Source organism: Anopheles nili, chromosome 3, assembly GCF_943737925.1.
Source record: "Anopheles nili chromosome 3, idAnoNiliSN_F5_01, whole genome shotgun sequence".
In the NCBI taxonomy this organism is placed as follows: Eukaryota; Metazoa; Arthropoda; class Insecta; order Diptera; family Culicidae; genus Anopheles; species Anopheles nili.
In genome coordinates this window covers 35,424,141-35,438,276 of record NC_071292.1, presented here as the reverse complement: position 1 = coordinate 35,438,276, position 14,136 = coordinate 35,424,141, and the positions used below count along the sequence as shown (strand labels likewise).

The 14,136-nt window shown below is 32.9% G+C and overlaps 1 protein-coding gene across 1 annotated transcript; it reads right to left on the bottom strand.

The window, feature by feature from the left end:
* Positions 1-5,436: 5,436 nt before the first annotated feature.
* LOC128725760 (BUB3-interacting and GLEBS motif-containing protein ZNF207) lies at positions 5,437-13,600 on the bottom strand. Its single transcript, XM_053819528.1, has 6 exons — positions 13,560-13,600; positions 12,994-13,307; positions 12,204-12,910; positions 10,650-10,811; positions 10,150-10,297; positions 5,437-5,531 (listed from the first exon to the last, which is right to left on the bottom strand). The coding sequence occupies exons 1-6, from the start codon at positions 13,598-13,600 to the stop codon at positions 5,437-5,439; spliced, it is 1,467 nt and encodes a 488-aa protein (XP_053675503.1).
* Between the last annotated feature and the right edge of the window lie 536 nt (positions 13,601-14,136).

The window sequence follows — 14,136 nt, the reverse complement described above, 5'->3', positions numbered from 1 at the left end:
ATAAAAGCTTCCGGATAAACACGATGCACTTTATTTTGCACAGGTTTTAGCTATACCTTTTCAAGAACGAGTAAATTATATTTGGTTTGACGCTTTCAACGAAGAGCATTCACTAGTAGATCTGTACAGCTAAAGCATTCTACATAACAATTGAACATAAAATTTCACAATTGATAAATAAAATAACATTATCAACTGATGCTAAATTTCAGACAACCATTCCAACCATGATTACACTCGAAAGAATCGTATGTTATAATGAAGTAACTAAAATATGAAATGTTAATCAAACATGAAAGATGCTCCTGGATTGATTGATTTTTGCCGTAATTATTGCATAATGATGTGAACTGTTTGTAGCAAACTCATAATTGCACCAGAACAACGATTGCAAATTATATATGAACTAATCATCTTTCCTACCATCAAATTGTTCAGCTTTTACACGCCTATATTTTATCGAATAGTTCAAAGCGTTTCAATGGCGTAACATATAAAAAACCAAAACCAGACGACCACAAAAGAAGACGAACACCCGAACAAAAAGATTAATAATGATATCAACAACTTACAAATAGCAATGAAATTGTGAGGCAAAATGAATAAATAGGAGTATGCTTACGATTGAATTAGGATGTATATCGAAAATTGTTTGTGGTTGTGGCACACACCACAAAAACAAGTTCAACCGTACCAATCGTATCACTTTATTCACTGAGAGGAAAAGTAAATAAAGAAAGAGATACTGCGAAAGAGAGATGAAACATGGAGAAAAAGAGAAATACAAAGAGAAAGGGAGAGAGAGAAGAGAGAGAGAGTAACAGAGAGGAAGGTAACGTAAACTAAAATTCATTAATCAAAATGTATTGGAAAAAGACGCTCGATTCGAAATCCTAATTGCCGATTCCGAACAGGGGATGGAAAGTCCAACAGCTCCAAATTGTGAATATCGAGAGTTGAAAGAAAAAAAAACAAACCATCACAAGTACCAAATTTTCTAAATTATTTAATAAGAAAAATAACTACAGCTGTAGTGTCTATCAGAACACAAATAGATAAAAACAACGAAGGATAGCTAATGAATGGCAAACAAAACAAAGTGAACAAAAACATAAAATAAAGAAATACAGAATGTGTATCATAGACTATGTAAATCAAGTTGAATTTTCGGATAGCTATTCTGGTCAACAAATGAAATTACCATGGAATAATAAAAATACTAAATTAATGAATTTCAAATCACCTAAAAAGCATCCTTCATTGATTTAGTTAGTCTAGTAGTTTATAAAAGCATTTGCTATTTAAACTAAAATAACCACAATAAAATTTCATACCACACCATACACCATCATATAAGAACACATAACCGAGGACCTTTTTCCCATATTATAAATATTAGTTGGAACTGTGAAATTGTGTGAACAATTTCGCCTGCCTGCGATACTGGAAGCACTACACACTCGGCGAAGACCTCACCAGTACGCTTTTATGGCAAGGGACTTTCCACTCAACAAAATTGATGTGACACGCGGCCAGATATCGTTAAACAATGTTAAGCCTCGACCAGTGTCGCCGACCCATAAACTTGCTGGTTTCGGCAGAGCTGCCGACCATTCAATGGGTGGGAACAGAACAATGTCCATCCAACATCAACTTTGTGATTGCAAATAGTTGACACTCGCAAAGCCGGCATTCCAGGTTTGCTTTTTGTGTCAGTACAATCACCTGTTCGATCACGGTTTGACAATATGCTGGCAAGAGGATAAGAATAACATACAGTCACGGAAAGGTAGGATAGAGATAGAAAAGCGTAACTTAAACGGGACAGTCTAGAGACATTTTTGAATCAAGGCTCGCCAAAGATGTATCTTAAAACTATTATACGTCTCTCTCTCTCTCTCTCTCTTTCTGCCTCTTTTTTATCTGTTTTGTGTTCGCGCGCTTGTACATACGGCTTTCAGTTGCGATCGTGGAGTAGTGCACTTGGAAATGGATGCTGACAAAAGCCTGCCAGGCAAGATACGAGGATACCGCACCGTTGGGACGGATACTGCAAATATGAAAGTAAACTTGGGAGGACTGAGTATGTAATAGTATCAGTATAGCGCAACTCTTAAATTTGTCATGCTTATACTTAACTATACACTAAGAATTATTCATCGTTTGCATAAGCCATGGGTAAATCAAAACGTATGGGAAAAATATTACCGAGATTTTAGAAGAGAACGAATACAGAAGTTTGTCATAAAGGTTAATAGCTTTAGCCATAAGGCTTTAAAGGAACCCACAATGTACATAACAAAATCATGAATATATATATATATATATATATATATATATATATATATATATATATATATATATATATATATATATATATATATATATATATATATATATATATATACATATATATATATATATATATATATATATATATATATATATATATATATATATATATATATATATACATATATATATATATATATATATATATATATATATATATATATATATATATATATATATATATATATCTAAATCTGATAAGTCATCGTCCAAACTAACTGTACATATCTACAACCCATATAATTATTAATTTAAAAATGAATGAAAATATACTAAACGTGATTTTGATGAGCTGATGGCTACTAAATGTGAAAATTTAACATTTTCATTAAATGCTTGTTGTGCACGAGCATGTTTTAACATTTTAATACGTTTTACAATTTGTTGGGTCAAAAGTTATTTAGTAGATGACCGCAAGTATGAAATTGAACAATTATTATATGCGGTGTGTAATTTGTTTTCTATGAAACATATATTCAACCTGTCTCTAAAATCATCAGCTACTATGGTTAGGATATTTTGTTAATTAATAAAGGACATTATTCAAACCAAGGTTAAACTTCCACCATTTTGAATCGTCATCTACAAAGAAATTAAAAAATAAAATAAAAACAGTTGCAATCGTCTATATCTTCCAAATTGTTAGCGGAATATCAATTCGTAACAAAAATATCGACTATCATTAATTTTTTAATGTAATCAATGCTTAATTATTTCTATATCTGAAGGGTAATCATGAATTGATGATATTACCAGGCACTACAGGCAATATTATTGCTAGAGTGAATACGACACGCATTATGAATGTTTGTTATTTGGGTGTATATTATTATAAGTAAAAGGTTAGTGTTATTTATGACATTGATAATAGATGTTGTTTAAGTAGCTTTTCAAAGTTCATAGCAAAAACCTTGAACCAAAACAACAGTAACAACAACAAACAATGGACAGTTTATTTGACCAACAAGATTGCTACGTCATTTTGTACTCCCTAAACGATACTTGTTAGGTGTTTGCATATGTATTATGATGTGCTATTTGATGGTTTTTATTCCAAATTTCAATAATTTTTTTTAATAAAACGCTGATTTCATAAACAGCGCTTATCTTTCATTGAACTATTGTTTACAAAATATACAATTATATATCATTTGTTCAACAAATCAGAACCATGCACAAAAAACAATATTTCAGAAATGCCTTCCCATCCACAGGATAAGAGAGTGCTCTATGTTTGGAAATAGTTAATATTTAATACCAATCCTCTCGCTTTACTATATTGTAGAGATAATAACCGGAGGCCAAAAAATAGATAAACAAGAATACGGTGATGGTCAACATTAATTTCATAGCCGTTCCTAAGACAATTTTACTTCAGCGGCTCAGTAGGTTATGCCGTTGGTATACCATCATCCTGAAAAATGTTCCTGCAAGCAATGTTTTTGCGTTGGCTACTGGACTATGAAATCTATGTGTCAATTTGTGTTCTTCATTTTTAAAATAAGATAAACCAAATCCATATCAATCCATACCAATGCAAATTAGTTGTAAGCTTGAGGCGTATACCAATAATACGCACACAGAGCATAGTAAAACGGGTAAACATCACTTTTCATTTGCGGATTGCCAATATTTTTAGCATTATTTGAACCGTACAAAAGGTTAAAAGAGTAAATGTAACGATGATGTGTATCTAAATTTTACTCAATGATAAGTGCACTATCATGTTTGTGTATTGCTCTTTTCATAACTTAAAAATTTCTTTACTTATCAATCACTTAGGTCACATGATTCACACACATGCATTACATAAATGGCCACTTTCGGTCAATAAAATTTCTCAGTAAATATTTGTTGGGAAGCTTTTTAGGAAGATTTAAAAGCTTTCAGTCAAGCAATAGTCATGTTCTCATATTTTACATGTTAACTAATGCTTCAGATTTTTTTCATTCCAATGAACCAATAATACAGAATAAAAAATGTGCAAAATATCCATAAATAACCAGTGCAAACACCTAATATGAACTAAAAATAATAAAATTGCAGCTTACCGCATATATTGCAAAAAAAAAACAAACTACATAAACGTCGAAGTCATACAGCGGTCGGGAGGAACTGTTTCTCCACAAGCTGGGATTCCACTCTATTTTTATGATTACTACTACCCTCAGAATTCAGATAATATATAAATTACAAGGGCCTTTTTTGAAGTCATTTACTAAAATCTTATTGTTCTATGTTTATGCAATTGCAAGTACAAATACATACATTTTAAAAGCAAAATATCATTCTTCGACGATTCGACGAAGATTAAATTAACGGCTCATAGCAATTTCAGCCCTACCTAAAATATGAATGTTATGTGCTCTACATTTTGCGAAATAGTATCCTTCATTTTCATTGTACGTTGGACAAGCTTGGACACTTGAGACAATACTTATTACAAAAAATTTGAGCATTTAGATAGCACAAACATATATATATATATGTCCCAGATCTCGCTTCTGCTTATTATTATTAGATTGCTACTAAAATCAGCTTCCTTACCTTAAGTTTTGATAGCTTAATTGAATTATTGCTGCAAATAATGTCCGCATAAGGATCATTATTTTTACCTTTACATTCATTATTTTTACAGTTTACAATCATAAAAAAATAAATTAAAATCACATACCGCAACTATTTTGATGGTGATTAAAACCGTCTTCGTCACAACCGTGCGGTTCTTCTTCATTCATAAATGTATTATTTTTTGCTTTCATTAAATTTCCCTCCATTCCTAAAAGCCAAAAGCATGAAAGTTAATTATTCATGCAATGCAATAATCTGGACTCTAGCGTAAACTTTTGTTTACTTACATTTTAGATTGTACACGTGTTCCGCTGATATTGCTGTTTTTACAGTCATGGTACTACGAATCCTTTGACAAAAGAAAGATGTTTTTTGCAAATGCCACACTTAAGGGTAGATAATTGATAATGGAAGCTGCTGTAATAATGATGGCAACGCAATAGGTGTTGCAGTCGTAGCTAACGAACGATGTGGTGTAGCAGAAAGTTGTGGTAGAAGCGTTGGTTGAGCCGATCACCGGAATCGAGGTGGCATCATAGGTAGCATCGGAGCCCCAGGAAAAACTACACCCATGCCCGGAACTGTTGAAATTTGCGTAATTAACCCACCTATTTGGTTTAGAAAAAACAACGGAAAAGCAAATACAAATCGATAGTTTGAATTAGAAAAGGATCATTGCAACAAAGATTTCCATTAAACGTAAAACTAGATTATTTCATTTTTGGGGATTTCATTCTTTTATATTTTTCCGAACCAAAACGACGCTGCTAATGGTGATGGTGGTGATTGTGATTGTGATGGTAGTAGCAGTAGTAATATAAGTATTGAAATTAGCAGTAATATTAGTTATAGCAGTAGTAAAATAGGTGAGTAATAGTTTTATACAACAAAACATAATGCTTAAAACCATAACAATATTCATAACAGCAACGACAAATTGTGATGAAAAAAAACGTACATTGAAATAAATTTGCTTATCTGCTCGTGATTTTCATGTTCGGTTTTGCCAGGATTTGATTCAATTAAAAAAGTCAACGAAGGATAAATTTAAGCGACGTTAGCATTCAGTTTTATGTATTATTACTACAGACGTAGGAAAAAGCATTCAAGATGAAAATTGAATGATCAGTAGTATTTGACCAAAAAATTAGTGACCCTGCAACCATGGTTTTTTTTTAATATTAACATCAAAATCAACAGTACTATGGAAGTATTTAAAGAAAGTGCCTTATATTTGTTAAGCATGGTCAATAAATGATGATCCTCACACAATTGATAACATAAAAAAGTTAATTTGAAAACTGCAAGACATATGTGAAACAAAGACAAATATTCAATACTATCATTTTAAAGCAACTAAACATAAACAATCTCAATCGAAGATTATGTGCATAAATTATGAATTTTATAAATAAAATCCATATGTTAGCAGACTATACCTATTGTTGCTTTTGGCTACATATCAACTTAATACTATGCTCAATTTTTTATAAATAATTTTACAAAAGCAATTTAGAAACAGTAACAACGGCACACTTAACACAGGTTATTCATTAAAGGGAGGAACCAAACCTAATTCGCACGCGCACACTCAAACACACTCGCACAAATACACACATACGCATTCAATTTTGCTACCAGAAAGGGTAGAATACACATTTAAGTGATGTTAGTAATATTTTTAAAAGGCTTATCTTAGACACGAGGAAGAGTGGTAACAGGTATGAAACTATCATCCATCCCTTTATTATATTTTATTTCATTTTTCATTTCTCGATTGTACTGCACTGGTGTCCTGCAAAAGAAAAAGAGACAACAACAGGAATCGGCACTATGGATGATCTTTCACGAACCGAACCCGACGTCGCAAGCAGCCCCCATAACCTGATGTGGCAGTCTCAAATCATTATGACATATTATGCTTCTTGCTGGCATTTATTAACATCCCTTGTCCAAATAGATATGCAACAAAAGCCAACTTCAGCCAACCGATGGGGCCATTTGATACTTATCACTTAGTGGTACAACATAGACAGGCCATGCAAAACATGTTCTAACTTAGCTATGTGATAACAAAATTTAAAAAAAATCTATTACAAATAATATTGATACCTTAATTGAACATAAGCGGAACAATCTTGTAAGCGACTAAATCTTACTAGTGCTCTAAAATACTCTATATTAGCGGATGATACAAACGAACGATTTTTTAATAATTGAAATTATTCTTCATCATTTCATATTTTGTAATTAAACTTGTTACAAATTTCATAATCAAAAATATTTAAAAATTATTACTAGTTAACTAACTGTGTACATAGCTGTATCATGTAGCGAAACAATTTATTTTCATTTTTGTGACACATGTTATTAAAATATATTTAGTTCGAAAGTCATTCTTAGACCTTTATCACACGCTTAAAATACTTGATATGTGTTTGAGAAAAAAAAAACCTGCATCTATCACATGATAGTACTGTAAGGTATTGTAAAGTTTCAATGTGTATTGATCATGCAATGTGAATGTAATAATTAGAACATTACAGCCATTTTTAGTACGGACCCTAGGACGTATGAGGGTTTATTCTATCTAAATTAGGCAAGAAAATATAGTTCGAAGAAAATATAGTTAACGATCAAAACAAAAGCAAACCTAGAGATTATTTGAATACAATTCGTTTGAATAATATTTATAAAAATAATCATAAATAAATACTCACCATGAAATAAAAGTGAAATCAAATAAAAAAGCAAATAGCAAAATTAAGCTTAAAAAACTATGAATGAAATATCATCAATGTTTGCGAAATTTAAAAGATAAATGAGAAACAATACACACAAACAATACTCCGCACTATCATAAAATTTAGCTGCTCATCTATTATGCGTTATTTAACTTATTACGGATACATGGATATTGTACAATGCGCGCAAAGTAAATTACATTTGCGCTGGTGAATAAAGTGCAATGAGTAAATGTTACATTTTATTTGAGGGCACAATAATATTTTTGAAGGGTATGAAAAAAACGAAACCTTTTACAATCAAATGTTGACACAAATTTGAAACAAACAAACGAGGAAATACAATTTCCTCGAGTCAATCTCTCCTACTCAGTTGTGTCCTACAATCTGTATTAATTTTATGAATTGCACAAATATTTCATTAATTTATCGTTTGCTCTCACTAAACCTTAATTCGCATAACAAACTTGAATTTTTGCAGATGTCTAATTAAAATGCAGACCTTTAGGTAAGTCTATACAATGATGGAAAAATGAGTGAAACAATACACTCGTTTAATAAGCTTACGCATAAGATAACTAACATATACACTGAGTTAAAAATTGCAACACACAGAAATGCATTTTATAAAAAAAATCAGCATATGTCAAATAGAATCAAACCGCATACATTCACACAAAAGATAAAAAAGTGTCCGAAACGTTACAATGATAATGATACAGAGCTAACATTAGTGTGAAAAGAATAAATATTATTGTCTATATGAGCATAGGTATGTGCCTCGCTATTATACCTTGGGCGGACACAGTTTGCGCACGAGGAAATCTCGAGTGCGGTGAACTCGATTTTGTGAGACGTCATTGCACTGTAGAAAATACGGGATACAATAAGATAGCAGAAGGAGATGACACCAATAAACACGCTATGGTATTGATTTTCGACGTTAGGGCAAGTTAGAAACGAATTGGGAAAATTTTTTCCACAAGCTAAAAATTCTTACTCATTACCATAATCTAAAATGATTTAAGTGTTCACTCTTCTTCATTCCATGTTCTAAAAGTTTCCTTTGATAAGACAAACACTCTTTACAATTCCATAGAAACAAACGAGACTTGGTAGAGCGCGTTTGGATTCTTACTAAACACTTGATTCATGATTCGTTTTTTTTAAAGGAAAACAATAACATAACTGGAAGCAAAACATAACTCATAGTAAACTGTTTTTCAATGATACATGCTACTTGTGAATACCAAGGTTTTTTAAATGTATTAATAATAATAATAAAATAGATGAAGAATAAAACCAGTACAAAGTTTTGTACCCATACAAAATCGGCATTATAAATGTTCCGTAAATTTAACGGCAATTAACATAAATAATCCGTTCAATGCAGGCAACTTAAGTAAATTTGTGTAAATTCTATCTCTTGCGTTTGGATTCTGTAATGTAAAACATGGTATTTGGAATAGTTACTGCGCATCATGGTGTATTATAGTTTCTTCTTTTATCAAATTACATTTTGCCAGCTTCGTATCAATAACTGTTCTTTCGTCTAAATTTTCATGACGGCGTCATTTCGAGAATTCCAAGAAGTTTCCAATCGTTCAATTTATTAAATCTTTAATTCAAAATACAACCTTTAGAATTTTCAGATATATGCTCAGACACATTTTCAGTATCTCTCCAATTCACGCGAATTTAAATGTGCATATGTAACATAACGCATTGAACATAAATGAATAAATTTGAAGTTTGAAATGATAAGTTATTCACGCTTATTTGACCAATTATGTACATGAAATTAATTAATTGTTGATATTAAAAAGAAATCATAGATTCACACACTACGCAAAAATATTAAAATTTTAAAAATTTTCGAATTTCTAAAATATCATAATAAAATATATGTTGCATTAACAAAACGAAAGAAACGCTGGAAAAAAGACATATTTCATCTTTCCAAAACTTTCCATAAGTCTTCAAAATTGGTGACCTAAGCATTTAATTGCGTTTTACAATACAAAATCCAGCACAAGTTGCTAATTATGTAAAATATATACTCCACATATGGTACAAAAAATTTTCATCAAATATAAGCATCATAACGTAATACTGCGTTATCTTTATGAAATTTATTATGTGGAGTTGAAAATGAGAAACATTATTACGAGATAGTTGGACATGTGAGCAACTTAACAAACATATTTTTCGTTTAGTATTCATTCTATTTAGTGTGTGATTTTGACTGGAAAGTTTATACAAAACTAGTACTATAGTTGTATACGCATGAATTTTTCTTACTAAAAAATTATGTTCATATCTATTACATTGTTTCATTGTCGAAATATTCATTTACTTAACGCATATCAGGTATTCGATCAATCTTAAGCTATCCAAAAACGAAGCACAGAATATGTTTATGTAAACTGTGCCAATAAGGAGGGTAATGATCACTTTCCATACTATTGATTATTGTACCTACCTGGACCAAGACCCATTTGTGGGGGACCAGGGCGTAACATATTTCCCCCTAACAACGCCAAGTTACCACCTCCTGGTGGACCAAGCGCTAAGCCCTGTCGAATCATCGGAGGCATTAACGGAACAGGACCTCCAAGAGACACTGGGACCTAAAACATAGATAAAAATAACACGTTAATAAGCAACAATTTGATGTTTTCGTTGCGAATTATTAAGAAATTGATAGTTTCCTAAGCTTTTGTTTTTAATAAAAAGTAAATTAAACATCTGTAAGTTGATTTTTTTAATCTACTACATAAAAACAAAGTATCCAAACTGATTTTTATAAATATTTCATAACAATTATTCTAAACCAATCAATTAATTAAAATACATACCATACACAATATTCGACACTTGACTAATTGAAGGAAAACATAATAATAATTTTGCTACATCTACGAAACTAATGTTATGTCTATACTACTGCTAGTACTACTCTACTTTGATCGGTAAACTGACCATTCCAATTGGCATTCCCGGTCTGCTGGCTGCAGCGGCAGCATTCGCCGCAGCTGCGTTCGCTGCCTGAATTCGTTGAATCATTGCAGCACGATTCAACTCCTCGATCTGTTTTTGATGATTGGCTGCGGCAGCGTGAGCGTGCGCTATCACGGCTGCTTGCTGGAAAGCGCATAAAAGATAACAAAGACATTGCCCGAAAGACTCCAACTTAGTAAAACAATAATGTTCAATATATAATGTTTTATTCAATTTGTTAAATGATACAAAATCAAACATGGAACAGTAGGATGGGCGTCCTTAAATGATTGTACGGAAAAAAATGATATATGATGGATAGGAAACTCACAAAACTTTTAAAATTAAATGGCATTCGTTTTGATAGGAGCTGAGTATATTTTCTTTTGTTGAGGATTATCGTTTGTTCGATGTCCGTTTGTTTATTTTTGGTTAATGCCACAGGATACGGCAAGCAAATTTAAAGCTAGTGGTGCGTGTCATTGAAACTAAAGCAACCTGTTTCACATTTTAAAAATCTACCGTTTAATGATTAGCGAATAACCTGCAATATGCTTTACTATAAAACCATTGCATTATTCGAATCGTTAGCCAAAGCGAATGGTCAGATAAAATCAAATAGTAAACATATACGTTTTGTCTAAAGATCCCGTTGCGAAAATCAGACTTTTCCAATTATACAACGAGCAAAAGTTACAAAAATACAACATGGTTTTTTAGAAGTCGCAGAATATGCATAGTGCCAATGATAAAATGGAAACAGATAACAAACATATAAAGTCCCACACAAGCATGCACGAAAATTGTTAAGAAAAGAAAGGAAAGTCAACTAATAAAAACTATACCATGAAATCTCTCTTAAAATCATTGCAGCACTAGAGTAACAGAGAAATGCAAAAACAATATTTCAAAAAAATCATAAATAAATATATACGTAATTGTAATATATATACATATATATATATATATATATATATATATATATATATATATATATATATATATATATATATATATATATATATATATATATATATATATATATATATATATATATAATATATATATATATATATATATATATATATATATTATACACATAAAATATATACATACCAATATACTTATGTATGATTCTGTGAACTGTTCAACCCATATTAAGAAAACAATACAAACATAAATTAAATCACACATAACTAATTTGTTCCTAGTCATATGGGTAAAAGAACAAATAAAACACATTAATAAACAAAATAATATGATCAATTAAATCCTCCCATAATTGTGCTACAAATCTTAAGAGTGAACATATTTTATTGATACTACCTTCAGGAATAAACAAATTATACAAACAAACAAACCTACGAATCAAAACGTCTGCTGAATGCAATCTGAGCGTTTCAAAATAGAATTGATCTGCTCACGAACCATCTCAACATTTAAGAAATACTACTCAGAATGTTAGGAAAAGGAAATGACAAAAAGGAATTTGGATATCTGCATGAAGGATAAATCAAAATTGAGATCAAAACTTACTTCTTGCGCTGACATCATCTGATTGCTCTTCATCGTGGCGGTTGTTTGTGTGTTCGAGACAATAGGTGTCGTCCCAGCAGCAGATGAGAATGGTGACAGTTGCTGGGCATGTTGCTTCAACTGCGCTTGGGCTTGTGCCTGTGCCTGTAGCTGTTGTTGGGCAGCAGCAACCGCCGCCGCAACCTGAGCTTGTTGTTTTTCCTGCTGCTTTTGTTGCAACAGTTGCTGGGTGGCGTGTTGTATCTGTTTTTGATACTGAGGTTTGCGTGCTCTTATTTCTTCTAGACTAAGATCCTCTGGAGGATGAACAATCTTTGAAGTACCTGTGGTGCCTGAATTAGCTATCACAGACGAAGGAGCAGCTTTATTTGCATCACCTCCAGCCAGCCCATTGTTGCTGTTACTGATAGCTGCAGCAGCTGTTATGGCACTGTTAGTCGTCGGCGGGGCGCTTATGGTAGCGGAGCTGTACGCGGGGAACGTCGGCTTTGAGCTAGTGGCAACCGTGCCTGTCACGGCAGCAGCACCCGCTGGAAAAAGAGGTCTCGGACCAGTTGCCATCATAGCCGGCATCATCTGCATTCCGGGCGGTACCATGTACGGATTCATGCCGCCCATTGCACCCATCATCGGGTTCATTCCATAAGCAGCCTGCATATGCGGAGTCATCATATTCTGCATTTGCATCATCCCTTGTGGCACAGATGCTAAAATTTTAAAACGAAGTATAGCATTTGTGACGGACGATATTTCGATTACTGAAAAGATTGTTTGTCCACAAGTGATATACCTTCTTGTTGTTTGATTTTTTTATGCGCGGGTTCTTCCTCCTCGGATTCGGACCTATTGCCGTTCTTTTGCTTCTCATGCTCCCGAATGTCTTCCGGAGGTATACCTTCCATTCCGTAGATCTCAATAACTATATTGGATCGATTGGGAAGAGAATTTGGCACCTTATCGATTGATTCCTTGTGCACCTGCATACAGTGTATCGACAGGCCGGGACCGGTGTACAGCTTCTTGTGACAGATATGACATTTGAAATGTTTCGCCTTCTGATGCTGCACCAAAATTTTCTCATCGTCGAACTCTCGATTGCAGTACCTAAGATTTGGAATAGGCACCGAAAGGTGCAAGAGATTGCTAAGGAAAATTCTTCGGTTATGGCAACCGCGTATATCTACTGTCAACATCCGTAAAAACATCCTGTTACATAATCAAAACTGGCATATAAACAAATCTAAGAAAATTGGAATAATATGCTTGCATTTAGTGCTGCATACCATGTGTTTGTTATTTCTTGCTTTCATTCATAGGACGCCTTCGTTAAAATGTGAATATATTTTAAAAGGATACCAGCACCAGGGCTTCGATGCCTTCTTCTTCTTACGACCCATTTTCGCTCTAAATGGATTTTACTTCGAGCTTGTGATTCGCTTTCTTTTTAACTTTGCTAGAATGGCGATACACCTTCCCGACTTATGACTGAATAAGCAAGACTATAATTCACGTTGAACCACTGCGGTGCAAATTGTTTCCATTTTCCACGATGCTATTTGCCGTACTCAATGACAACCCAACATCAAATATGGTGTGACGTTTCAGTAACAGAAAATCAACGCAACGAACTTGATACAATTAGTAGATTTATCTTACAACCTAACACAAAATATGATCAAATGCACTCTTATCAGGGCGTTGATTTTTCCACTAACGCGTTTTGAGTTTTCTCTTCAGCGCACGTACGAAGTTCGCAGCAAGAGCGTAAAAAAGGAACTTCTGTACCAATCACACACGTAGGTGTTTCTCGCGAATTCGCGCTCACTCACACTAACGAAAGCTTCCACAAATTTTACCCACACACAGCATTTGCATATTGTTCTAGACGTACGGATCGCACACAAGCGCTGTCGCATCTGTACAGTGCGACAAA

Bases quoted from the DNA above. Each gene is read 5' to 3' on its own strand.
- LOC128725760 (XM_053819528.1), bottom strand. From the start codon at position 13,600: ATGGGTCGTAAGAAGAAGAAGGCATCGAAGCCCTGGTGCTG. The intron at 10,812-12,203 runs GTAAGTTTTGAT...TGCGCTTTCCAG, and splicing joins AGATGATGTCAGCGCAAGAA to CAAGCAGCCGTGATAGCGCA. The intron at 5,532-10,149 runs GTAGGTACAATA...TAAACCAAATAG, and splicing joins ACAAATGGGTCTTGGTCCAG to GTGGGTTAATTACGCAAATT.